At 52.4% G+C, this 27,347-nt stretch overlaps 1 protein-coding gene across 2 annotated transcripts; it reads right to left on the bottom strand.

The window, feature by feature from the left end:
- Positions 1 to 143: 143 nt before the first annotated feature.
- Fam78a (family with sequence similarity 78 member A) lies at positions 144 to 16,532 on the bottom strand. 2 transcript variants are annotated; one of them, XM_048432051.3, is made up of 3 exons: positions 16,133 to 16,532; positions 14,504 to 15,528; positions 144 to 3,123 (listed from the first exon to the last, which is right to left on the bottom strand). In XM_048432051.3, the coding sequence occupies exons 2-3, from the start codon at positions 14,824 to 14,826 to the stop codon at positions 2,595 to 2,597; spliced, it is 852 nt and encodes a 283-aa protein (XP_048288008.1). In that variant the 5' UTR covers positions 14,827 to 15,528; positions 16,133 to 16,532; the 3' UTR covers positions 144 to 2,594. The 2 variants fall into 2 exon arrangements, with proteins under 2 accessions (XP_048288008.1, XP_087755898.1); XM_087899772.1 differs by lacking the exon at positions 16,133 to 16,532 and having other exon boundaries at positions 14,504 to 15,623.
- Between the last annotated feature and the right edge of the window lie 10,815 nt (positions 16,533 to 27,347).

The following is a 27,347-nucleotide window of genomic DNA, read 5'->3' as shown; positions in this document are numbered from 1 at the left end:
CAGAGCAGGTGTACAGATTGACAGGCCAGAGTTCGTGTCTTTCAGCACGGGAACCACAGCCACACAGAATCTTCCCAAACACGCTCACCCTGGCCAGCCACAGTGAGCCTGAGACCCCACGTAATCACCACCAGAGCCAGGGGTGCTTTAAAATTAATTTTATTTCTCTTTATATCTTTTACTTTAAACTTTAAAAAAAGGTTCATTTGACATTGTCTTCAAGAGTCTCGCGCCTGCTGGTAAGTGCACGCATGGACTGTGTTCACAGTATCTCCATGGCCAAGTATAGTTGGTGCTTATTGCTGGAAACAGAGAGTGTTCACGCCTGGGGAGGCGTGGGCGTGAGGGACAGCGGTAGAGGGATCAGGACCCCAGAAAGCCTGGGGTCTGTCACAACATGAGGCAATGGGCTGAGGAAGCCAGCCCAAGGGAAGCTGGGTGTTCTCGGTCAGACCCCCCCACACAGCCTCTCTGGAGTCTCCCCAGCCCTGTCTTGGGTCAGGCAGGAGGGTAGAGAGAAAGGAGAGCCAGAGAAGCCAGGTGGGCAAAGCCAGGCATGCAGCGGGGGGGAGGGATCTCAAGAAACGTGGGTTTGGGAGTCCCCGTGTCCAGGGAGACACCCTTAGTGACCACCCAGCTCAGGGCAAGGGCTCGCCTCCACCCTCACCAGGGCCCATCTTCTTTCTTCAGGGCAAGGAGTCCTGAAAGCAGAAGGAGACTTTCCAGCCAATGGCCAGTCCTGGCCTAGAGCAGGGTGGGGACCCCATGCTCTCCCAGCTAAGGCGACAGCCTCCACACACGCAAAGGGAAGGTCCCAGGGGAGGTCCAGCCATGACAAGTAGCTCTCCAGAGCTCTCTCCAGTACCCCCATCTGCTCAGCTCACTGGACTCCAGGTGACTCCAGCCCCCCAACCCCGCCCCAGCTCTAGTGGCCTGAGAATGACGGGACATTAAGCACCCCTAAAGGAAATATGTCACAAGTGTAGGAACAGAGCTGGGATCTAGCCGTGCCTTTCCATGCTGTCACCAAGACCCCTCTACCAGTGGCTCATCAGCAGCAAAACCATTATTTTTCTTGTATGACGTTTTTCTGTGCTTATTATTGGTTGGAATCCAGTGATGCAGCTGTTGGCACGCTTAAAGGAATATCCCTCAGGCAGCTCAAAGCAGACATTTCTAGAAACCTTGGCATCACTCAAGGCCAAGTTCTAGGGCTCCAGAAGGTAGACCCTAAGACTGGCCAATGTGTCAAACCAGTTTCACAGTGACCTGACATTGCCCAAACATGGGACTCTCCAGCCCTGGGCCTGGGCTTCCTTCTTCAGACAAGAAACAGGGAGTCAGCCGACTGCTCCCCAGACCTCCCCACCCCAGGAGCACCTATGATGGGGAGGGAAGGGGGCCCAAGCACCCTCCAACTGGTGCTTAGAGCCCATCTACAGCTCACCCCCAGAGAGTCTGGGAGCTGCTTCCCCTGAGAATGAGCCAGAAGCCATGTCATTGGCTTCTTTACAGTGTGCTAGCGGATGGGCAGCCTGGGGCACGGATGGGCAGCCTGGGGCACCGGGACCCCGGATTCAAGTGTGACAATACAGGTCAGGAGGGAAGGGTACACCTTCTTTCCCTTAGCACAGCTCAGACAATCAGGATTCGGAGGCAATGCCCCACCCCAGCCCACCCTGCCAGGTATTTGGGACCAAGGTAAATGGAAGAAAAAAAGCCACATACCTAGGGGCGGGTTCTAGAGTTAGCAAAGGTGAAAGTTTCCTAACCCTGACCTAACACTTTGGGACCTGTCCCTTCCTTCTCCCAGAATATCCCACCAGGCAAGTTAAGGCTACTGAGAAGAGAGCCGGGGTCAAGGATCTGTGCCCAGCTGGCACCCCTGGCAGGTACTAAGGAGAGGTTCTACCGGGGCAGAGTAGGGGTTCCAGGCAGAGTCTGTAGTTTTGATTCTGCCAAGACAATGTAATAAAACAGCTGGCTTTAGACCTGAGCCCCCACTCTTGCCCCTCACCCAGACACCCAGGAAGAGTGGGCTCAGGTGGGCCTCCCTCTAGGCCCGCCTCTCTTTCCAACTTTGGCAGAAGAAGGCAGGCCCTGCAGGGAAGAGACCCGGGACCTTTCCTTTCCTCTTCTTTAAATTCAGCTTAAGGCAAAAGTTTGGCAAAGCAAGTCTACATAAGGCCGCATGGCAGAAGACAGACAGAGGGGAGGCGGGAGGGGCAGGCTGGGTCCCCTTACAGTCAGCCTCCTCCCCTGCCCCTGAATCTGAGAGAGAGAGAGAGAGAGAGAGAGAGAGAGAGAGAGAGAGAGAAGAAAGAATAAAAGCAGTGTTTCAGGAATCGGCTGCAATGAATAACTGATTGGGAGGGGAGAAGAGAAGATCAGAGGTGACGGAGCGGGGGACACCTGTGTGTCCTGTGGGGAAGCAGGTGGGAGAGCCAGGAGGCCAGCGGGGATTAGCACAGTGAGATCCGCCCCTGGAGAAGGTAGAATGGTTGTATTTTTCTGAATGACCGGAGAGGGCATCTGGGTTTCCTTCTGAGTAGTAATATTGTTTCCGTGAGTCTCACCTCGCAGCAGCCTGGCTGTTACCGGTGCTTGGGTGGGATCACCACCAGCGGCTGCCCGTACTTGGGCCGCCACATGAGGACCTGAGCATCGTTGGCATTGGGCTTGACCAGGGCACTGGGCGGGATGGGCTCATTCTTGCTCAGGATTTTCGGCTGGTCCTGGGCAATGGGCTCCCGCAGCCGGGCGCGCTGGCCCAGGGGCCGGTTGGGATTCACCTCAATGCTCAGCTGCATCCGCCAGTGCAGCGTCTGGAGGATGATCATGTCATTGGTCGAGGTGTTGGTGGCCACCAGCCACGTGGTGAAGCTCTGGTCCCGGTAGATGTTGGTCAGTTTGGCCACGTTGCTCTCGCTGACGGGCACGGCCCACGTGACGCTGGGGTAAAAGTTATCATTCATGCTGATGATGAACTTGGAGTCTCTCTTGGTGGGGCCCACGATTGTGCAGGTCTCGGTGGTATTGCCATACCACGGGTAGTTCACTCCATCCGAGTCACTGATGGCTTCAATTTTGCCTTCCTGGAGATCAGGGAGCTCCCAGCTGGACCTGGGGGTGGGGGGAAGAAGGCCAGGTTATTTTCTCAGTATTGGGTAAGGCTTTTCTGAAGTCTCATGGTGGGTCAGGGACTGTCCTGGACCCTGGGGACAGACGGTGCTCAGCAGACCCAGCCGCCTTTGCTCATGGGGCTAATGTGGGGCACAGCAGACAATAAACAGGACATTCAATACCAGGTAATATGAGTGCAGTCCCAGGCAGCTTTAATACCTCAGCACTGGGCTGCAGAGGCGGCTCACTGCTCATATACGACTCTCACAGAGCTGCCAAATCAGGAGCTCACAAACGCCTGTAACTCCAACTCCAGGAGATCTGGTGCCCTTTCTGGTCCCTGTGGGCACTTGGACCCATGCACCTACACACACACACACACACACACACACACACACACACACGTTAAAAACAAAATATTTTGGAGGGATGGGAGAGATGGTTCAGTGTGTAAGAGCACTGACTGCAGCTGGTGGTGGCGCACACCTGTAATCCCAGCACCCGGGAGGCAGAGACAGGGGGATCTCTGTGAGTTCGAGTACAGCCTGGTCTAAAAAGCAAGTTCCAAGACAGTCAGGACTGTTTCAGAGAAACCCTGTCTCATAAAACAAAAACCAAAACAAAACAAGAAAGCCCTGGTGGCTCTTCCAGAGATCCCGAGCGTTCAATTCCCAGCACCGACATGGTGGCTCACAATCGTCTATAACTGTAGTCCCATGAGATCCAATGCCCTCTTCTGGCATGCAGATGTACATGCAGACAAAACACCCATATACATAAAATACATAAATAAAATTTTTTAATACGTATATATGATATTTTTTAAAGACCCAGACTGTTTCTTCAGTACCTTCACAAACCAGACTACCCCTTCACCAGAAGATTCTTAGCCTAGTACTAGAAACCAACTGGGATCTGGAAAAACCCTATTTGTTTCTTGACAGGGACTTGTCACTTTGAGTCTATAATATGGACAAATATTGGCAAAACTGGATCTTCCCAGACATCAGTGAGGTAAACACACGAAGCCACACAGTTCTATGACCTTAGAGTGGTGACTATGGCCTCCTGGAGGCTAGGGGCTCTCCTGGACTACACAGCACTTGAATACAGACTAGGATGAGACTACAGCTCAGTAGACCTTCCGCCTGCCACATGTGTCCCTACTGACTTTTGAGTTGGTCTTCTGCAACTGTGGGAACCAATAGGAGGCTCCAGAGTCCAATGGCTATGGGGTCAGCTGACCTGGGGATGACTCTTGACCCCTCCACTGGCTACCATGTGACCTTAGACCTCTGGGCTTCAGCGTCCTCTCCCTCCTGTCCACAACTCCTACTCCTTCCATGCTGTCTCCACCACTCCCAGCAGGAACCAGCAGCAGGCAAGGCTGCAATGCCCCTACTCTCTTGTTACCTGACTCTTCACTCTCTTATCCTGGAAGACTGGCTTCCACGTGGCTGCCACTGAACCAAAGCAAGCCTGGCCAAACCACATACAGGTTTTAGTCTCGGCTCCCTCGGTGGCATGGGAAGCCAGGCAAGGTCCTCCCCATCCTGGGACCTCAGATCTGTCATACCTGGGCTAGGCAGACGGCAAGAGCTGCACAGTAACTTGTCAGCCCCAGGCACATGCACAGCAAAGGCCTGCAGTAGACACTGTCAGGATTGGTGTGGACACTCAGAGAGGAAAGGACCCGCCAGCCCAGCTGGGTTACCCCAGAGCTCCCAAGCTCCTAGGGACACAGTGGCTACTGGAGAACTCACTCCAGGCTTCAGGGCCCCTCAGATTGTTATCAGACCCAAGGACCATCACCTAGGAGAGCCCTACGTGGAGACAGGGAACAAGGTAACACCTGCTCACACGTGGCCACGGAGGGCGGTCTACTGCCCATGAGCCCGACTGCGCCACTGGATTTCCAGTGAGGCCTGGTGACATATCACCAAGGCTCACACCCGCTGCCCCCACCCTTTTCTGCCCACCTCCTCACCCCACTGCTGGCCGGGAGCCCCACTCCTGTTAGAAGTGCATTCCTGGTCAGGCACCTGCCTGGGACCCCAGTCCTCGGGAGATGGAAGCAGGAAGAGGAAGAGTTCAAAGTCATCCTCAGCTACACAGCAAGTTCAAGGTTAGCCTGAGCTACCCCGGGTAGCCAGCCAGCCAGCCAGCTTTTACCTACACTCTAGGGATCTAAACGCCGGTCCCCACACCTGCGTGCAAGCACTTCACAAGTTGGGGCCGCCTCCTCGGCCCCAGGCTCTGCTAAATTTTCTGTTCCTCTCACTGCTAAGTTCAGTCATGTGTGACAGGCTAGGCCTTGAGCATATCCAGGCACAACAAACCTGTCTCTCCACCCCCAGCAATCCCTCCGGCCCAGGTCCACATGCACTTCCGCATGGGGTTGCTGATTCCCCAGGAGGATTCAGACCAGACAGGGCCCCCAGCCCAGCCCTGAAGCTCTCAAGAGCTGCCTGCCTCTGTCTAACTCCCCTGGGTTCCTGCTTTCTTTCTCCCTGGAAGTCTTTTTAGTGCCCTGTCTGTTTGATTTGCCGTGCTGGGAAGGAAACCCAAGGCCCCAGAAAGGCTAAACAGTCCTCTAACCACTCAGCCACACATCCTGAGTCTGGAAAAAAAATGCTATTGTTGTTCCTTTCGGTGTGCGGGTTCTGTTGGGGAGGGGCTTAGAAGATCTCAGTCTAGCCCAGTCTCCCCAGGCTGGCCTTAAACTTGAGGGTGATCCTCTTGCCTCAGCTTCCATCATGAGCTACCACGACCGGCTGAAAGGTGTTCAAGAACAAGGGCCAGTCACATGGCCCATCAGCGACCGCTGCGGGGCAACCCTGAGACCCATATGGAGAAAGGAGAGAAGCTATTTCTGTAAGTCGCCCTCTGACCACCACAAGCTCACAGCAGCACCCCATGCCTCCAAATACATATACAAATGTGAAAGGAAGGGAACAAGCTTGGGAAAAACCACTGCCCCTTTGAGCTTCCAAATTACGACAGATGGACGGGTGCACGTACGCAGAGGGGGATTGCTTCACACTAGCGTGGCCTCGCTCTAGGCCCCACCCTGGAATCCTGAGCGCTGGTCCAGTCACAGACAGGTGACAGCCTTCATGAGCTGGCAGCCAGCAGAGTCTCACGAGAGACGTTACTCAGATAGATGCAAGGCAGAGCCAGCTGCACTGTGGGGGAGTTGCTGGGGGCCGACCAGGGACATAGTGTGAGGAGCACAGCAGCCTGGAATGGAAACTGAGGCAGGCATTAGCTCTCTGACAATCACAAGCGCTCAGCTGCTCATCAACAGCCCACGGCTAATTGCATGTATGCCCATCCCAGGCTTCCTTCATGAGACCATGTGCTAATTCACACCTGCTGCAACTGTGGTCGGACACCTAGGGAGACCCTCAAAAAGAGGCCTCAGCAAAGGTAGGTGTGGCTGTTGGCTCGGACCTGGCCTCCCTCATCTGACCTGAAAAAGCCTTTCTAGACCTCACTTCAAGTTTCATAGTATACACATATTTTTGTTGTTGTTGTTGTTTTAGAGACAGGGTTTCTCTGGATAGCCTGATCTGTCCTGGAACTCACTGTGCCGACCAGGCTGGCCTCGAACCCACAGAGATCTGCCTGCCTTTGCCTCCCAAGTGCTGAGATTAAAGGTGTGTGCCACCACCGCTTGTCAACACTCAGCCTTCCTGACTTGTTAGGATGATACACTACGGCCTGAAGTCCCAGCACTCAGGGAGGGGGAGGCAAAGGGGATCAGGAGTTCAGGTCAGGAAGCTGGGGGCTTAAACTAATGAGACCTTCTCACAAGCAAAAACCACCCAGAACTTGAGCCCTCATGCAGAATGAGAAGACAAGGGTCGTTCCAAAATTAAGAACTTTGACACAGCGACAGCAACTGTGGAACATACTCGTGCCCTTCTCAGCCAGGGTTGGTGCAGAGGCACCTGCTGCCCAGGCCACCTGCCATGCCCTGTCCTCGTCCTCTCGGGTGTGGGGTGCCAAAGAATATCAGGCAAGTCCAGACTTGAACCTGGACCTCAAATGCTTTCAGAGCCCCTAGCATGTCTGAGATGGTGTCCCCGGATCCTCCCAACATCCTAATCCTGCTGCAGACCGCATGGTCACCAACTCAACAAATATCTGCAGATGTCTGCCTTAGCACCAGCAAAGGCCTCAGCACCATCCTGACTCCAGCCCCTGGCAGAGACCCTGCTCCCCTGCCTGGTCTCCAAGGTGCCTCTGATTCTTTAAAAACACCAATCTGGTCACATTGCTCCGACTCTGCTAAGCCTGTCCCTGCTCTCCGCTGACATAAACCTAGAAGCCCCGGGCAGCCACGTATGCACAAGCCTGCCCACCTGACTGCTCCTGTCCTGGTCAGGGGGGAACATCTGCTAAGCTCTGGCCACCACCCCAGGCAAACCACTCTGACCCCTTACACAAGCCAGGAGCCCCTGGCCCGTGTCCAGTACCACTGGGACGCTGTAACTGTCTCCTGGCACATGCCCCAGGGCAATCAAACAGCAATGTGACCATTTGCGGGCAGTCTTTTCCCAGATGAACCACAAAAGCTAAGAGGACAGAGCCACACCTGCCTTGAACCTTACCACACATCCAGGACTCATTAGAGTACCAGGCCTGAACTTGGGCCCCAGAGAGCTTGTAGCCCAGCTCCCTGACGCCCAACAGCATGCTGGGTCACATAAGAAGCACTGAGCACCCAGCGTTGCCCATGTCTCTGATCACCTTGCCAAGCAGTAGGTGGAACAGGCACTATTAGGATCCATTGTCACCAAAGCAATGAGGGTGACAGTCAGCACCACCTACATAGGCTAAGAGCTACCCCTCACACATACATGTACACACAGACACATGAAATGTAGATGTGTGCATGTAAAATCACATGTCTACATGACACACATATATGCATAGACACATATAAGCTATTACATACTTATACAAATGCATATGCACATGCATGTGCACACAGACATGTACACATACATGCATGTGTGTGCTTACAAGAATACATGTGCACACACACACACACAGAGGTTTTAAGCAGCATGTATGACTTGGAGCAGCATGTATAAGAGTGAATGGGTTGTAGGCTTTTTCCTCAGCATGGGCAGCAGATACAGCCCCCACAGGCCCCCATTTCTCTCTTGTTCATTCTCAGGGTCCTGGGCTTGCTGACCACAGATCCTCAATCCTGGGTTCTAGATCCAGCAGAAAAAGGTGGACCTGTCACGGGGCCACATTCCCAAGCAGCATATGTTTCTGTCCACTTTATCTCTATCCATTTAATTTATCCATTCAAAAAATGTAACTGGGACCAGACATGGTAGCTTGCACCTTTAATCTCCATATTCAAAAGGCAGAGGCAGGAAGATCTCTCTGAGCTAAAGGCCAGTTCGGTCTACATACAAAATTCCAGGCCAGCCAGGGTTACACTGGGAGATGCTATTGCAAAAAGTAAATAATTTTTTGTAAAGCAAAAGAATCCAGCATTTGCAAGAAGCACTTCTGCATGGGCGGACGAGCCATACAGAGACCCGAAGTTGGATCTAGATAGGTTTCTTCACATGTGTTACCTATCTTGCTTTAATATGAGATTTGGGGGCCGGTAAGATGACTCAGTGGGGGGCTGGAGAGATGGCTCGGAGGTTAAGAGCACTGACTGCTCTTCCAGAGGTCCTGAGTTCAAATCCCAGCAACCACATGGTGGCTCACAACCATCTGTAATGAGATCTGGTGCCCTCTTCTGGCCTGTAGGCATACATGGAGGCTGAACATGGTGTACATAATAAATAAATCTTTTTTTTAAAAAAAAAAAAAAAGATGACTCAGTGGGTAAGGGCACTGGTCAGTCAAGTCTGATGACCTCAGTTCAATACCCAGAACCCACCGAGAGCAAACTCACTCCCTAAAATTGTGTCCTGACCTCTATACATGTGTGGTGGCATACATACACACATGCACGCACACACACACACACACACACACTAACTAACTAACTAACTAACTAATAATAGGCTTTATTTTTTGGTAATTTAAAATGAAATTTAGCTTTGAACCTAATGATACCGCCCACACACCTTACCACCTCCCTCATGATACATGACACTTTAAGAACACCTCTAAGGAAAAGACAGGCTCTGGGCTGGATTCACCCAACACTTACGGCTGCTCTGCCCTGCCCTGGCCCTACACTCAGCTAGACAGCTTGAAGAGACAGAAGCAAGCTCCCCCGGACAACAACTAAACAGATTCACAATTTGGTCAAATCCCCAAACAGCGCTCAGTCTGGAAAGTTGCGTGTTACAGAAGGCGAGGCCCTCCGTGGCCCATCCCCAGGTCCTGCCTTTATAGCATCCAGCACCTGCCCACGGCTCAAGCAAGGGATGTGTGCTGCTTCTTTCCACAGCCCCACTGCTGATGCCATCTGGAGTCTGACCCCTCCAGACTCGGGTCCCAGCCCTGACCTAACCTGGGGAGGAAGGACCCAACAGTGCCTGCTTAACTTTAGCGTCAAGGCCAAACATTGTGGTCAGAACTACCCAGCACTGGCCTTTGTCAGAGCACCCAATAAACTATTCTCGCTTTCAAATTTTCATTATTTTCTAGTAATGTGTTCTTTAAAAAAGCAAGCCATTAGGAAATAAATAAAGCAAAAACTGAAGCCATTTCTCCTCCGCCCCTCCTCCTGGACGGTACTCATGACAGCATACTTCAGTAAACATCCTAGACATCTCTGCGTGTCCACAGGATGTGCCCCGTTTACCATCTTCCCTACCACGAACCATCCCGATTCCATTCTTGCCCGCTTTGTTGGGTTTTGTGGTGTTGGAGATGGAAGCCAAGGCCTCTCACACGCAAGGCAAGATCTCTACCATTGAGCAGGACCCTAGGTTCATCTTCCATTTTAATGCAACACTGTTTCCATGGAAACCTGGTTGTTTGTAACAGCAGTACTCTGCACAGTGGACAGATCTTACTTCTCTCTCCCAACTGCAAGATGCCTGGGGTATTTGCAGCTCCCTGCTGCCATAGTCCCAGGGCAAGATCTTCACAGAGTGGCATGCAGCCCTGACTCATTTCTCCACATGTATGTACTTTGCCCCTGCTCACTAGACTGGCCACCTATGGTGTCTCTAGAAGTCAGGCCCAGACGAGGGTAAAGTGTTCTCTAAGCCAGACCCTGAAAGCAGAAGCCCTGGACTAAAGGTGCAGCCAGCGACAGCCAGGCTCAGCACACAGCAGCTAGCGCCTGCCTAGACTGGAGTTTTCTCTCTCCACTCTGCTGATCTACGGTGGTGGCTCCCAGCATTTCCTTCGCATTGCCCTCAACTCCCTGGCTGCTGGCGTCCGTCCGTGCGTCCCCAGAACAGGCCACTTGCTTCCCACTCTCAGAAGGCAGATTCAGACTGGAGCCATCACTTGGTCACAGCTAGCCCGGGGGGAGTTCTCCCAGGATGGGCCACCCCCACCACTTCCCTCCCACCCTGAAGCTCGGAAGCAAGGACTTCCCTCTCCCACTCACCCCGCCCTGGCCTCCGCCATTGCCCAGCAGATGGGGGAAGCTGCCTTCCGCCCCAAGACAGGAAGCTTAGTCTTCAATTGTTCTGTGAGGCGCGCAGGCCCTGGCTCCGGGAAGAGGCCACATGGCCAGCCAGGACATTCCTCCTGAGGCCTTCCCCTAGCTCTCAGGTGCTGAGCAAACATCCTTGGGCAAGTGGCTTTGGGGTTTGTAGTCTGAGTTCTCATCCTCAAATTAGGGTCTCTGAGGTTCTGGGGTGCACCCCAGAGATAGCAGGGTAGAAGAAAGGAAAGCTCCAATGTTACTCCGAGTCTCTCCGAGCCCTGTAAGAGATGTGCCTGGCAGAACATGTGTGGTTCAGAAGAGCTCACAAGGCCTCAGGAGCCAAAGCTGCCCTGGGGTGGGAAGGGACCCAGGGAGGTGGGAGAGCAACGGCATCACACATGGGTCCTGGCTTAGCTCTTGGTCGCACAGTATAGAACAATAATCCAATACTCGGGATTTGTAATCCCGCTATCTAGGGAGACGGCGCAGGGAGAGCTCCAGGGTGCTGGCTCTGTGCCAAGCACCCAGCACCTTACTCATCCACTCAGCCCACTGGGACAAGGAAGCAGGGAGGAACTAGCATCCCCATTTCAAAGGTGGGCACCACAAAGTCCGACCTGCTCTCCCCTCGGCCCAGCCCCACATCAGCTCATCCTGAGATACACCACTCCTGGCTTTGGCCTTGATCTCGCCATGGGCCAGGTCCCCAGAGAATGCCAAAGAAGGGCAAAGTAGGGACAGCACGCACAGTGTCTCCCACACAGGCAGGAAACTCTGACTTGTCACTTAGAAGTCTACACCAGCTGACAGGTGGCAGTTGAGGAATTGCGGGGGACAGCTGAGGAGGCAGGTGTCTCCGACAGTTTGGAGGGGGGCTGACTTTGAAAGTACCGTGGGTTGGACGCTCTCATGTGGGCACGAAAGAGCCGCCATCTTCCAGCATACTCCTGCACAGCTGGGCTGTGACTGAGGTGGTGGCTCTCGGAATGGCAATGCTCCCTCTCCAATAACTTCAAGTCCAGAATGCCATCCACCAAGTCACCCTCGCTCAGAGACTAACTTCAAGCAGGGATAATGCTGGGGATATTACAGATTTCAGATAAGCAGTCAGAATTAATATTTCTCATACAGGTCCATTTGTAAAGAATACAAATCCTAATCCAGCCTGGGCCACCTGGCTTTGCCCTCCCAAGGCCCAGAGTCTAGAGTTCATTTTAGAGCCCTAATTCGTATGGGTTGAGTCTAACAGTAATTCCACACCCCTTCCAGAGGAGATGGGATCATGTTTGTGGACATTTGTGGTTGTTACAAGTTAGGGGTGAGTGGTATACTCAAAGAGGAGGAGCCAAGCATCCTCTGTAATGCCCCCCCCAACCTGCCAGCCCCTGTTGCCAACGAGAAGTATCTGACCAGGGCGCAGGCACGGGTAGGGACAATCACCCACTCACTTGGGGTTTAAGAGCTCAGAGACCGCCGTTAATACAGTCAGGCACTGTTTTGCTTTGTCTTTGAAAACAAGGTCTCGTGATGAAGCCCTGACTGTCCTATAACTCACAATGTAGACCAGGCTGGCCTCCAATTCAGAGAGATCTGCCTGCCTCTGCCTTCAGGGTGCTGGAATTAAAAGGTATATGCCAGCGTGTCCAGCCTGGAAGGTTCTTTTAACAACACCATCTAAAGGTTTCTGCTTGCAGTCTGGAGCTATGCAAGGTGGAGTCCAGAGTTCCTGCAGAGCAGCCCTCGGTGTCCATGAGACAGGATGGGGACAGCGCCACGTGCAGTGGGACCGCAGGAACAGAACCACTCAGCAAGCCCAAACTTCGCACTGTTCTGCTGACCAGTCGCGAACAGACAAGTGGCTCCATTCATGGCATTTTCTCCAAAGCACGGTCACCTGCCCCTGTCCCCACACTGCAGCTGGCCATGCCCCACCTGGGACTTAAGTCTGGTGATCTGGGTGAAAGAGCCGAGTCAGCCACTAATCAAGAGAGAGCAAAGAAACTGGCCTCTGCCGCTTTAACCATCTCTGACTGAAGCTATTTTTACAATTTAAAGAGAGTGTAGGACCCAGGCTGGGGCGAAAACTCATTATAAGGGGTAGCCAGCATCTTTTCTAGCTCAGTGGCTTCAGCCACTAGACCCGACTTTACATATTTCTGTCTGGGAGACCTGAAACTGAAATCATAGCGAGGCTGCTGGCCACCTGCTTGCAGATTTTCATCAACTTGGCCTAGTCTGACGGTGCGGGCAAAGGTTGTCTGAGTAACTCTCTCAATAAACCACACAGAAGGAACTATGATCGGCCTGTTTGAGTCAACTGAGGCTCACAGTGGCTACGGCACTTGCCCAGGGTCACACCCTGAGAAGTGACTGCAGAGTTCATCTAACTAGGAACCCAGGACTTGCAATAGTGAAGTATGGTCACCCGGAGGCTCTTGACCCTCAGGGGTGGCTGAGGGGGCATCAGGGAAGCCATTAGGTTCACCCTGAGAAAAGCCTGTATGTCTTAGCAACTCTCGTGATGCTTTGCAAAGCCAAGGAAGAGGTGTGGGACTCGCAGAAGGCTGCTTGGGAAGACCTTCCCTGAATACCCCTCTCGGAGTAGCTGTGGCTGCAACAGTCTTAAAAGGGGAAGGACTCCGAGGTCGACCTGTAGGGAGCCCAGTGATCCATGTGCCCCAATGGTCTTAGGCCAGCAGGGTGACGACCAGTTTCAAATCAGATCCCCTCTTCCTGTTTCCTTTAGAGTTTAGGAGCCGCCGAATGGAGAAGGCACATTTGTTGGCCTGAGTTGGGCCACCCTCAGCCCTGGTGAACCAGGTTATCCCGGACATCCGCCAAACATAAGCGCCCACTCTCCAAGAGACCCCTCTTCCCCACGTGCACAGCTGAGAAGTGAGGCCACACAGAGTGGACACCAACGACCATGAGACAGTATCCGTGAGCCATCAGAGGTCAAGCCAGGGACTGTCCGCCGGGGAACCACTGGGTCATAGCAGCTTTCACGGCTGTTTCTGTGCGCATGATTTCCACATGGGGGATGGCCCTCTTTTGGGACCAGGGAACATGCAGAACATGACCCAGGAGCCTCAGGGTCCCTGTGGAGGTCTATGACATCTTAGGTGACCAAACCACGGAGATGAAGCCCCTGCTCTCCTCTAGCTGTTCCTACTTAGGGCCCCATTGAAGGAACACCGGATGCTAACCTTAACCTCTACTGGGAGACAAAGCTGCACACTGCAGAGTAGATTTCTGAATTCCCTCTCAGACACACACACGCTGCCACCAGCCTCCGCCACTGACAATGGCAAAGCTGTCCTCTGCAGCTTTCTGTGGGTTCCAAACCCCCCACCCCATCCCATGCCCCAGACAAGTCCAGGCCCTGCCACAAAGTCTTCTACAACGGTGTGTGGAAGCTTCAGAGGCCTCTACCACTCCTGCCTGCCTCAAGGGTTCCTGGAGGCCTGAGCCTGGGTTAGGGTAGTGCCTTCTCTGGTTACCCCCGGTAGCCCTGGCACTTGCTTTACCAAAGAGACACAGGTTCCTGCTTTCTCAGCATCGTGCCACGAAGGACAGATCAACTCTGGGCACCAGGGACAATAGCACCGCAGGTCTAACTGAGCTAGGACCCTAATCAGAGAGTAAAGGCTCCAGAGAGTTGGAGAAGGCTTGGAGATAGTTCTGCCTCTGCCTAAAGACCCCTGTGTCCCCAAAACTTCTGCTCCAGCACCCCTCACCTTACCCTGCAGCTTCCCCCACCCCCAGGATGTCCCCCCAAGTACTCACATGCCCTGCTCCCCATACTGGTTGTAAAACTCCATATGGCTGCATGCCTGAATCCAGCCAACGATCCAGGTCTCCTTCTTGGGGATGGGCGGCATGACCACCTGGGCTGAAGCCCGGAAATGGGGTGTCCGGTAGCGCAGGACCACACTGGAGGACTCATCAATGCTGGTGGGGATGGGGTCGATGGAGGCTTTCACATCAATCACCGTAATTCCTTCCCGGAAGACTCTGGCTTTGCCTCCGATGCTCTGAATACAGCCCATGGCACACAGGACCGCTCTAATCTCCAGGAAATGCCAGCAGTCCCAAAAATAACAGGGCATTGAAAGGATGGAGGTTGCAGGACCCAGCGTAGAGCGCGCAATCTAATCTCAAAGCTCAAAAGCGAGATCCATAGGATAGAGAATTTACTGAGTGGAGGGGGCTTGCATAGCACTATCGAACCTGATTATAAATACGGATTCTGCTGCATCTCAAGAGCCCTGGGCTCCCTCTTCTAACAGTGGGCAAAAGCCACCGATATTCTTTGGGTTTAAAAAAAGAAAAGTTTGCAGTTTAATGGATAAGCATGTTGTTCTGACATTCAGCCTTGCGTTCTCACACTTGGGGATGGTAGCTTGGACAGTCTCCCTGAAGTCTTCGGAGGAAGCAGACGAGCGCTGACAGGCACATAAATAAGGAAGGCTCGCTCCCCGCGCGGTCGCGCCACCCTCGCTGCAGAACGCCGACTTCCTGCCCTTCTGCCTTCCGCACCCGCTCCCTGGGACACACGCGCCCTCCCGGCGGGGCCCAATCAATTGCAGCGTGAGCTCTCGTTCAATCGGCAGAGGTGTGGCGCCCTGCGTGGCCGGCACCCACGAGCGGTTCCAAAAGGCGCGCTCCGGACTAGGCGCTCTCCGGGTCTCCTCCGGCGCCCACTCGCGCGCTCCTTTGCTACTGTCGCTGTCGCCGCCGACCTCCGCGTGGGGCCCCGGGGCTGCGCTTGAGTGTCCGCCGCCGCCTGCTTCGCCGCGGCCGCTGAGGACCTGCAGAGAGGTGGAAGGGACAGGGCGTCAAAGTTGAGCCGAACTTTACTGCGGGGGACGCGAGGGCGCGGCGATGCGTGTGCGCCTGGCGCGGGCTGCTGAGCTGACGGCGCAGCTCTGGGCGGTCTCCCCAGAGGTGGCGCCCCCCCTCCGCCCGCCCCGTCAGTAGCCGCCGCACGACTGCGCGCACCAGCGAATAATCGCCTCCCGTGACATCTCCGCTGACACCCCTCTAGCCCGGGGGCGGGGTAAGGGGGTCGGTCAGACTGCCACCGCAGTGGGTCACTAGGACCTCCCGGCCCTCGTGCTGTGTTTTACCACCAAGCCACAAGCGTGGAACGCCCCTTCTCTCTCGGGTCTCTAGGTCCTCCGGGGTCGCAGTGTCATCCCTAGGCCGGTCCTTTCTGCCATGAGGCCCTTAGCCGGCTGAGGTGGCTCGACCCCAAGAGGGCGCGCTGTCCCCTGTTCCCCCCACCCCCGCATCCCTTGCCTCGGTTTCCCCTCGCCAGCCGCTAGCCGCAGCGGAGCACAGCGTCGGGGGCGCTCACATCTGCCCGGGAACTTTGGCACTCACCTCCCCACCCAGGGGGCGTCGCGAACTCACCTGCCCCTAGGGCCGCTCCGGGTGCCTGGGTCACTGCCCTCCGGACGCCCCGACCCCTCCGCCCACACGTTCTCGGGGCGCCCCCCTCCCCAGGGTAGTCCACGGCTCTATTAGGGTCTGGGGATGGCGTGAGCGCCCCGGGTCCCCAAGCCCCTCCTGACTCCCGGGCTGCTGTGGGGATAGCCGGGGGCGGAGGGCTGAGGCTCAGGGCTCTCTTGCCCCCACCCCGAGCGCCTCTTTATTTTATGATCATTGTGAGCGTGCTGTCGCCGCTCTGCCCCGCCGCCGCGCCGCAGCCGCCTGGCGCGCCCAGCGCCGCCTCGCTCTGCTGCAGCATCGGAAAGGCAACCAGGTCAAACTTTGCAGAAACTCGGCCCCTGCGCCGGCCTGGCCCCCGCGTTCGCCCGCAGCCGAGCGACAGCGCGCACCGGCGCACGCAGGACCGCCGCTCGCTTGTGCGCCCCGCGGGATGCAGGTCCGCAGGCGGCGGCCGGCGGGCGGGCGCCGCCTCCTCCTCCAGCCCGCCCGGCTCTCCACCCTCGCTCCCGCACTCAGCGCACCCTCCCCCCTGGTTATCCCTCTCTCCCTGTTTTTCCCCCTCTCTGCAGCTGCTGGGGGAGTTGAGCCTCTTCTTGCATAAACGACATTTCCTTTTTTGCTAACCCTAGGAATTCTGGGTAGTGTAGTCCTGCGCCTCATGCCAGTCCTGGGTGGGGGGTGATTCTACTGCCCTTTGACTTCTGATGTCAGGGGGGTTTCTAGTTCAGAAGACCTAGGGCACTGCCCTGGAAATCCTGTCTGCCTGGGTTGGCAGTTGGGTGGGAACTGTGGAAGCTTTGGGAGGCCCCAAGGTTTGGTGGGTGGGAGAATTTAGTTCCCCAGTGTTGGTCCTTTGCGTCTGTAGGATAGTCAGACAGTAGTTGTCCTCAAGTGTGTGAGAAGTTTTCATTCATCAGACACTATGAGTGGGAAGGCTCTTTATGTACATCTCACAGAGAAGGAAAAAAAAAATCTAGAATGGGAAGACTGAAAAGATCAAGATCGGCCTACCACCCCAACCTGGCAGGGCTCCCTGCTGAGACCCTCTGGTGGTCTCAGAGATAAGGTTCAAAAGGAGTTTATCCCCAGACTGCAGTGGGACAGCAAGAACCTAAGTAGCCTCCGGCCTTAGCTCCACCCCTACCCCGCAGTTACCTTCTAGATAAAGGAGAGTTTGTGACATCAGAAAACCTGGCAACTACACTAAAGACACGCCCCACCGCTGCCACCACAGCCTCTTAAGCCTGACTTTGAAGACTGTCCATAATAGACACAGGCTGGGTGCTTGTAGTTAGCCCCACGGCTAGAGTCTGCTGAGCAGATGACAGAGGCATTTCTGAAACTTTGGGAGGGTCTCTATGAGGAATCCATCTCACTCCTGCTCAACCACCGCAGGCAATGGCCAGTTAAGGTGACAACTGCCTGTTCCCAGCCACACTCTCAGCCTGTCCATTGCTGCTGCCCTGTGTTCCCAGCTAGTGGAGCGATGTCCTTTTCCCATCCAACTTTTAGGCACCTGGTATACCCAGTCCTGCCTGATGTAAAACCGCAGAAGCATATGGTCTCCTAAGGGCCTCGTGTAAAATTTGCAGTCTTTTCCTGGTCTATGAAACCACAGTGGTCTCCCCAGATTCCGCACTACATTCTGTTCTTCTGGGAGCCCCCACAGCCTGCAACACCTCATGCCATTAGAGAATTACTATGCTACTCCATTTATACAGGAGGACACTATTAAATTTTGGGAGACCCAACTCATTTTTCCATCACCCCAAATGCCTGGAACCTATGCGGTCCCAGTTGCCAAAGTGCTTCCATGAAAGCACAGATGTTCTCTCAAAAACAAGACACCACGTTCCAGACTGCTCCCGGTGCACGTGTGGAGCCTATATTTCCTAGGGGAAAGAGGCCACTGGCTACATTGCCCAGCTGCACCGGGAAGACCCTGGAGGTGGTTTCTTGGGGGAGGGATTCCCCTAAAACACTCTGGAAACGGCGGTACTTTTGAGCTCTACAGCACACACGTATCGCACACGTTCAGGTGTTCGAGCCTGAGCACGTGATGGAGGAAGGGCACCCCTGTGTGTCACACCCACACCAGCACCATCCAGGTTCACCTGGACTCTGGGAGATGATAATAGGAAACCAGGAGACACTGAAATCTGGATCCTGGCCCCAATCTCACCATCCTCAAGGCCCACATACTTGCCTCTGAACTAAGAAGTACTGGCCACCAGAGCAGGTCACAGGTACTTGAATGTCCACAGATAAGGATTTGTGTGGTGAAATAAAACCTCCCTTCACTTGCTCTCCCATCACATCACCCCTGTGAAGAATTTCACTTTGACCTGCAGAGGGTCGGCCCAGGGTTGGAAGTTGCCAGGCTTATAATTAAGGGGTAGCTCCTGCAGGAGCAGCAAGGATTTGCTTGGCTCACTTAAAACTTCCCTGCCCCAGCTCCTGCTCTGCTTGCATACCCTTTGGCCCTCCTGCCTCCCCCACCTCCTCACGCAGCTCTTCAACTTGCATGGCTTTCTTGGGAGGTTTGTAAGTGTTGGACACAAACCTATATCAGCTTCAGCATATGTGGAAGATCAGGATGTGGCCATGAGAGTGTAAGATGCTGCGGTCTGTGGAGCAGAGAAAAAGGACCTCAGTTAGAGATGTGTTCTACACAAGTGGACTCACACTGTCCCCATCCCCTCCCCTTTGCCATACGTAGGTCAGGGTTGCACAACCATGGTGCATTAGATGAGGGAGATCATGCAAACCCAAAGATAAACAAGTCAGAGACAAAATATAGCACACAGCCCTGAACAAGCCCCTAGAGACCCAAGACATGACCCAGTGCAGCATCTCTCTGCTAAGCAAACTAAGAGCTAGGGCTTCTGCATGCATTGTCTTCACAGCCTTGGCAATGACCCCCCAAAGGCAGGCCTTGTCAGCCCACTAAACAGATTACTCGGGTGCCTGGGATCGGGGTGAGTGAGGTGGCAATTGAACCCAGAAACTGGGTGATTGGGATGAAATGGGCTTTCTCACCAGCAGTCCCGTGATCAGTGCAGCCATGTTCAGTGGTTAGTTACACAGGTCATGACAAGGTTCACTGACTCTCGTGAACCACCTGCTTTTAGGGCTCCAGAAGATTCACCGGGAGCTCATTACTTCCAAAGGCAAGGTCCTCGTATGTCCAGAAAGACCATTTTAGAGAAAGTCCTCAAACTATGGAGGGAAATGTGAAGCCCAGGAATTCTGTTGCCCTGGGAAGCAGGGTTCTTGCCCCAACTGTTTAGAATCAGACAGAAAGCCAATGGGGAGGCTTGGAATGACCACCAAGGTCAGGTAGGTGGAGCCACAATCCCCGCAGGCTGGTCTGCATCACCTCTGGCTGAAGGGGTTAGCATCAAAAAAGCAAGGAGTCAGACCTAGGCAAAGCTGGGTCGACCTGCAAGTAGCAGACTGAACCTGGCCAGGTGAGAGAGGGCTGGTACCACAGGGAAGTTATCCAGAGACTCTCTGTGACTGAATCTCAAGTCTTCTGACCCCAGCGTAGTGATAACATCGCTGTCCACTGAGGGAGGGTGACCAGGCATAGGGCAAGGCAGAGAGGCAGTAGCAAGTGCATAAAATCCATTGAGCCAGCAACGCCTTTAATCCCAACACTTGGGAGACAGAGGCAGGTGGATCTCTGTGAGTTTGAGGCCAGCCTGATCTACAAAGTGAATTCCAGGACAGCCAGGACTGTTTCACAGAGAAACCCTGCTTTGAACAAAACAAAACAAACAAACAAACAAAACCACATTGTCTGGTCTGGTTGAGAACCTGGGAATTTATACCATCGTAGCCAAATGCTCCAGACCACATTCTCCCAGGGCACTGCTGGCTTGGGACCTCTCCACCAGCCTTTTACCACTGTTCACCGAACACCTCCTCAAGCCTCCTCAGACGGTCAAAGCACTTACATCCCTGTGGGACAGAAGAATGACGAGGGATAACTTCAGGAATGATGAATGGAGGCATGAATTAGCGTAAATAATGAATAGGTATGATTTGATGCTCATAGTGGTTACAAGAATCAATCTCTATCAATCAGGAAGGCAATTGTTTTGATGGGCAGTTCGGTATTGAACTGGGAGTGGAAGGGAAAATGCCTTCGTCAATTGGGGAGTGAGCTGGTGTGTGTGGAAACATGCCCACACGTCTGTGCCTGTGTTTTAAAGTGTAATGGTTTGTATGAGTCCCTGGTAGTATGATGAGTGACGGTGTATGACAATGTGAGAACATGTGCCCATAGCAGCTGTGTGTAATGTGTGCCAGTGTTTGTTTTAGCTGTGTGTCCGAGCATGTTTGTCTGTGGAAGAGTGTCGTGTGCATGCACCCATGTGAGCTGCTGTGGGTGTAGCTGTGGGCGTGGTTGTGATGGAGGAGTGTGTATGAGAGAGTGCGAGAGTGCGTGTGTTTGCGTGGGGTGTGTCGCGTGTCAATGTGGGACTGGCTGTTGGGCGGATGCTGAGCGGCGATCACTGCTGGCTTGATGCCAAGTGCGCTCGCATCCCCGAGCCCACTGGGTCCTCAAGGCTGGCGCTTTCTTGTAGCTGCCGCCTTTCCCCGGACCCCGGAATCGGGTCTCCGGCGCCCTTCTGTCCCCGCCCTGCGTGTACGGAGCGACGGCCTGGGGACCCACTTTGGCCCCAGCTCGGGAGCGGGGTGTCCGCTGTGCGGAGCCTCTAGGGGAAGACAGAGGGGGGCGACAGCAGGTTGGGCGCGGGCTCGGATCCGGTGCGGCACTGAGAGTTCTCCAAGGTGCTAAAATAAACCCAACGCGAAGGATCAGGTTTCCCGACCAAAATAACCCAGCAGCAGCCTTAGAAATGCGAAACGGGAAAATGATCCCGGGCGCGCGCCAGCGCTGGAGGCGGTGATGAAAGCTGTTTCCCGCGGTGTCGGGGGTGGGGGCCTTGCTGGCCGGAGCGGTCACCTCTCCAGGCCCTTGCCCACCATCCCTTTCTCTTCTAGGATCATTGCGTCTTAGAGCAGCCGTCTGTTGGCCTTTGGTCTGTGATGGCCAGGTCTGCAATTTCTTAGAGCCAGGCTCTGAGCTCAGTCTTTCGGTGGTCAATGTTTCCTGGGTGCCTAGTGTGTGCTAGAGCCTGTCTAGCGCATGTCAACAGGCAAACACTGCAGCACCTAGGGGTTATCATTTTGCTAAGAGAGCAGTACGGAGTAAATCCACAGGGTGTTAGGAACTAACATAGATTTTAATAAACAACAACATAACATAACAAACAAACAAAAAAACCTAAAGGCTGTCTGTCAGAGACAGGGAGAGGTTTGAATACCAGGGCACCCTAATGTGTGACTCATTTAATGGCCTGGGTAGCGTTCCTTTGCTTCTGAACTTCGATTTTCTCCTTGACCTGACTGAGTCAGAGTGTATGTTTGTGCAGACTCGGATGTCTGAGGCAGGTGACATAGGGACCAGCAAATTTACTCATACATGCAAGTGTCCAGTACATGCTTATGGTAAGCATGGTTTCACCCTAAACATCCAGGACAGCAAACTGTACCGGCTGCCAGAAACTCCTGCTCCTGAGAGATTGTAGTATGGTAAATGGTTAGAGATGGTGTTGTGAACCCTCAAAACGGAAAAATCCCATAGCACAAGGAAATGCCTTAAGCAGGAAGGTAAACAACTCAAAACAGCTTCAGGAAGTCCCTGAAACTGACCACGTTCACTGGGCCCCTCCCTCCCAGAGTGAGCAAAAAAGCAGCAAAAAAAAAAAAAAAAAAAAAAAAAAAAAAAAAAATTCGGAGATCAGACCAGCTGCCTGGAAGAAGAAACCCGCTGAGCTGTCTGGAAGAGGTTCAGACCAGAGTCACTTGGAAAGAACACTCTCCAACCTACTGAGAGCCTCCAGGCTGTGCAGTGTGCTCCAGGTTCCCAGCTTTGTGAGCTGACTTTCATGCTGGGGTGGGTCTTGGGGATGCAGCTGTCTTTGAGTCACTTCTGTCCCTGTAAGTTACCCCTCATCCATATTCCTGGAAGCAACCTCAATAAAACTGAGTTCACTAAGTTGGACTTTGGTTGTTTCTGTATGTTGATCTGTTGTGGGCTCCCTGTCTAGGGTGATAGATGTGTGTGTATTGTGTCTCCCAAGGAAAAGCTTTGTTAAATACATAACAACCGAGGCCTGGGTCCGACACACTTAGCTTCAACCATCCACAGTCCGTAGTGCATGCAGCATGGCTTGGGACATGCCAGGGAGGCAGTGACTCGGGGGAGCCAGGTCGTCTGTGGCACATTCCCCTTTGTACTCCCTGTGGAGCCTTGCACACAGTAGGACTCAGGAAGTGAATTGTGAGTCCTATTGTGAGTCAGGAAGGGGAATTGTGTGTCCCCTACAGGCAGGGGACAGAGATGCTATAGGGTACATGTGGCCAGAAACACATCTCTGTCACCAAGAGTGCGTGAGACCAGCAGCTTAAGTCTCAGCTCTGGCACTGGTACCTGTGGCCTCGAGATGATGTCACCACTCAGAACGCTTTGTCCTTTAAAGTGGAAAAAGGGTGGCTGTCCTTGTGCTTCCTGGGTCCAGACGGAGTTTGTTAGCCCAACAAACCCTACAGGAATGCCACCCCAGCATCTTGCTTGGCTTGTGCTTGTTTACATCCTGTTCCTGAACGTTGTAGGGATTTGTGTGTGAGTATGTTCACCCCACAGTAGTTCCTGAACGCAGGGACGTGTGTGCAAGTATGCTCACCCCACAGTAGTTTTGAAGACAGTAGCTACAAAACAAAAGCAGGAATGATGGAGGGGCTCTTACATAGGTGATGGCCTCTACGTGACAAAACGTCAGTAATTAAGAAATAATTGGAGGCTGGAGAGATGGCTCAGAGGTTAAGAGCTCTAACTGCTCTTCCAGAGGACCTGGGTTCAATTCCCAGCACCCACATGGCCACTCACGACTGTCTGTAACTCTTGTTCCAGGGGATCTTACACCCTCTCCTGGCCTCTGCAGGCACCAGGCACACATGTGGTGCACAGGCATGCACGCAGGCAAAACATCCATACATATAAAAAAAGAAAAAGGACGAGATTGATGGTCCTGGAAACATGGCCAAATTTATTTTATTAAGTGAAAAAGATAAGTCATATTCTAAAATGTAATCATATTTTAAATGTGTATTTATATATGCAAATAGATACAATATACATGGATAGCATTTGCTTTTTACTTTGTTTATTAAAACAGAAATGTTGCAATAATTGGAAATGAAACAAGTATTCCTTCTAAGATTACCTCCTATGTTAATGTATTAGTTTTCAAGTGATAGAATTATAACTGTCATCTGTAATAATAATTAAGTTTGTTGTAGCAAAAAGTAACATTTTGCCAGGCAGTAGTGGCACACTCCTTTAACCCTAGTACTCCAGAGGCAGAAGAAGGTGAATCTCTCTGAGTCTGAGGCCAGCCTGGCCTACAGAGAGAATTCTAGGACTGCCAGGACGACACAGAGAAACCCTGTCTCGAAAAATCAAATCAAATGAACTTCTGGTGGCAAAAAGAATATTTATTGGTGATATTTTACTGTCTTTTAAGTAGTTCATCATTTCAAGGATGTGTGCCCCGGCTCCTCAGCTAATCTGCAGGAAGAGTTCAATGAAAGCATTGTATGAATAACTGAAGGAATGCCAAGACTGTTGAAAAATTGGACTGTGTCCTGCAGTGGGTGCTGGTGGAGGTTTATGAATTGAGACATGGTACTTGCTTCTCAGCCGTCTGTGAAAATAACCAGCGCTCTCCCAGCAGACGAGTCATGGGTCCTGGTCACATGGGAAGACAGCATCGCCTGTGCTGAGTGAGGTTTTTACAGGGTTCTGATGGGTAGGATGGTTTGCCTGTGGCCACCCAGCTGATGGTGGCTAAGCCAGGGATTGAACCTGGGACTGTTGCTCTCCATGGTCTGTCTTAACCACTGACAGGCTAAACTGGACCCCGTGTCCTCCACAGAACTTACTGGCCACTCCAGCCAGAAGAAAATGCTGACACAACCTTAGGCATTAATAGTCCTGGCTGTCTGGGCTCCTCAGCCCCTGATGAAGCCAGCCCAGGTCATGGCCCCACCCTGGAGGGTACGGTGACTTTCCTGGCAGAGAATTGATCAAACACTTCCAGTCCCTGTGAACGGAAGAATCCGAGTCGAAAGTTCCCATCTTGGGGACTGCTTAGGAGTCTGGGTCTTGCTTCTTTTCAGTTCTAGACTGGATGCCTTCACCTCTCTGAGCCTCAACTTCCATATCTGTACAGTGGGGTCATCATGACTGCTTCTTGGTTGAATGGTGTCAGTCAGTTGAAGTATACTTCCCAGTGTCCACACATTTAGTCACCCACCTTCAGGACATAGGGTCCCCCTGTGCAATGCACATTATATAGGTACATTTTCATATTGTTCCAACTCCCTGAGGCTGACTTTGGAAGTAGGGTCTCCCCACCCCGTTTCAAACCTAAGTATGTTTGTTCCAAAGTTTCCTCCAAGACTCTTCGTCTGGGGATGGGTGGCCCTCAGACCCTGTGACAAGAAAGGAAGAGAACAGCAAAACAATATAGAAACACGATGCCGGGTAGGCTTCCACACACCACTAATCCCTTGCACTTGGAGGCAGAGGCAAATGGATTTCTTTTTTTTGTTGTTTTTTTTTTGTTTTGTTTTTTAAACATTTATTTATTATGTATACAATATTCTGTCTGTGTGTACGTCTGCAGGCCAGAAGAGAGCACCAGACCTCATTACAGATGGTTGTGAGCCACCATGTGGTTGCTGGGATTTGAACTCAGGACCTTTGGAAGAGCAGGCAATGCTCTTAACCACTGAGCCATCTCTCCAGCCCCCGCAAATGGATTTCTTGAGTTCAAGACCAGCATGGTCTGCATAGTGAGACTCTGTCTCGGATGGAAAATAAAAGCAGGTTTTTGAGCACAGCTGAAAGGTGAGCGGTTACCAACAGATGCTACTACTGTTTACCCAGAGATGTAAACGTGCCTGCAGTGGGAAAGACATCACCCGTGGAGAGAGAACTCAGCGGGAACGCCAGCTGCCTCAGGTTCCCCGGGCGGTTTCTGCTAGATGTTGTCAGTACCCACTTTGATGATCTCATTTCTGTTTGTATTTGTTCTCTTACTTGGAAGCCTTGCCCAAGGGGTCCCTCTTCTCTGTCCAGAACCTACTCTGTCAGGAACAACAACTGATTGCCTCAAAGGTGTTTTTCCACTCAATTTCTGCTGGGTGCTTTAAGTATCCAATATGATGATGTGTTGTCATTTATCTGCCTGCCTGCCTGCCTGCCTGTCCATCCATCCATCTATCCATCTATCCTTCCTTCCATCCATCCTTCCATCCATCTTTCCATCTATCTATCTATCTATCTATCTATCTATCTATCTATCTATCTACTATCTACCTACCTACCTATAATCTATCTACTATCTATCTATCAATCTATCATCTACCTACCTACCCATCTTCTGTCTGTCTATCTATCTATCTATCTATCTATCTATCTATCTATCTATCTACCTACCTACCTCTAATCTATCTATCTACTATCTATCAATCTATCATCTACCTACCTACCCCATCTTCTATCTATCTATCTGTCTATCTATCTATCTATCTATCTATCTATCTATCTATCTATCTATCTACCTACCTACCTCTAATCTATCTATCTACTATCTATCTATCAATCTATCATCTACCTACCTACCCATCTTCTATCTATCTATCTACTATCTATCTATCCATCCATCCATCTAGCCATCCTTCCATCCATCCATCTATCCACCCACCCACCCTTCTATCCTCCCTTTCATCCATCCATCATCCATCCATCTATCTATCTGTCCATCCATCCATCTATCCATCCATCCATACTTCTTTCCACCCATCCTTCCATCCATCCATCTAGCCATCCTTCCATCCATCATCCATTCATCCATCCATCCTTTCTTCCTTCTATCAATCCTTCCATCCATCCTTCTATCCATCCATCCTTCCATCCATCCATCCATCCATCCATCCATCTTCCTATCTATTTCAGTCACTTTCCTATTGCTGTGATAAAGTGCCATGACCAAGGCGACTTACAGAAGAGTCTATTTGGGCTTATGGTTCCAGAGGGTGGAGCAAAGGCGTGTTGGCAGCAGCAGCAGCAGCTGAGGGCGAACATCTTGAACTACAGCACACAAAAAAAAGAAAGTGAACTCAAAACGGCACGAGTCTTTAAACACATCCAATAAGGCCACTTAAGCCTCCTTAACAGTGTCTGATGTTTCAAGATCACCAAGTATTCAGATGTCTGAGGCTATGAGGGACACCTCCTTCAAACCACTATCCTTCTTTCTCTGTTATTTGCTATTCTTTTTCCTTGACTTGCTTTATACTTAATAGACTCACTTATTCAAAACCAAAAGTATGTCTGTTATTGTTCATTTTCCAGACCAGACAGAACAACTTGCCTGGAGTCCAAGGTGAGGGAGCTCATGCCTTGTTGCCACACCCGGGAGGACACGTGTGGTGGCTCTCTCACCCCCATGCTTGGTTTGAAATGAACATTCTAGAAGAGGAGGAATAGATACCTAGTCTAGACCAGCTGTATGTGACTGGATTTTGCAAGGAGCCCCACACTAAGGCTGGATACTTGCCTCACCCCAGCCAAGGATGGAACAGAGTCAGGCCGTGAGCTGGGTCCTTCTGAAGGAAGAGGAGACTTGGCTCCATGTCACATGGAAACATCTTCTATTTGAGTATCTTCCCCAATCCTACAAGGTGAGCACAATGACACCTGTTACAGGTAGAAGCAACAAGGCTCAGAGAAGTGACGGGCTGAGCAAGACCTTGCCGTTGGTGTGAGATGGACCCCTGTTTCTGCCTCTAGAGCCTGGGCTGGTCTGCTGAAACGAGAGCCAACAGGACCTGAGTTGGTTTGTTGTCCTTGAGAGCTTCTGTGGTAGCTCTGGGCCTTCATGCATAGGCTCTGTTTTGGGCTGAACTTGGCAGAAGACAAACTATCATCCTAATGTGATGAGGCCCAAATGGTTATTTCTCACTGTTTAGCCAACCACACTGAGCATCTCCCATCAGCAGCTTAGGGCCAGGCAGCCTCAGAGGGCTGCAGGCA

This window comes from Myodes glareolus, chromosome 21 (assembly GCF_982192425.1).
Source record: "Myodes glareolus chromosome 21, mMyoGla1.1, whole genome shotgun sequence".
Lineage (NCBI taxonomy): Eukaryota > Metazoa > Chordata > Mammalia > Rodentia > Cricetidae > Myodes > Myodes glareolus.
Note: the sequence above shows the minus strand (reverse complement) of the source record. Positions and strands in the feature narration are given on the sequence as shown.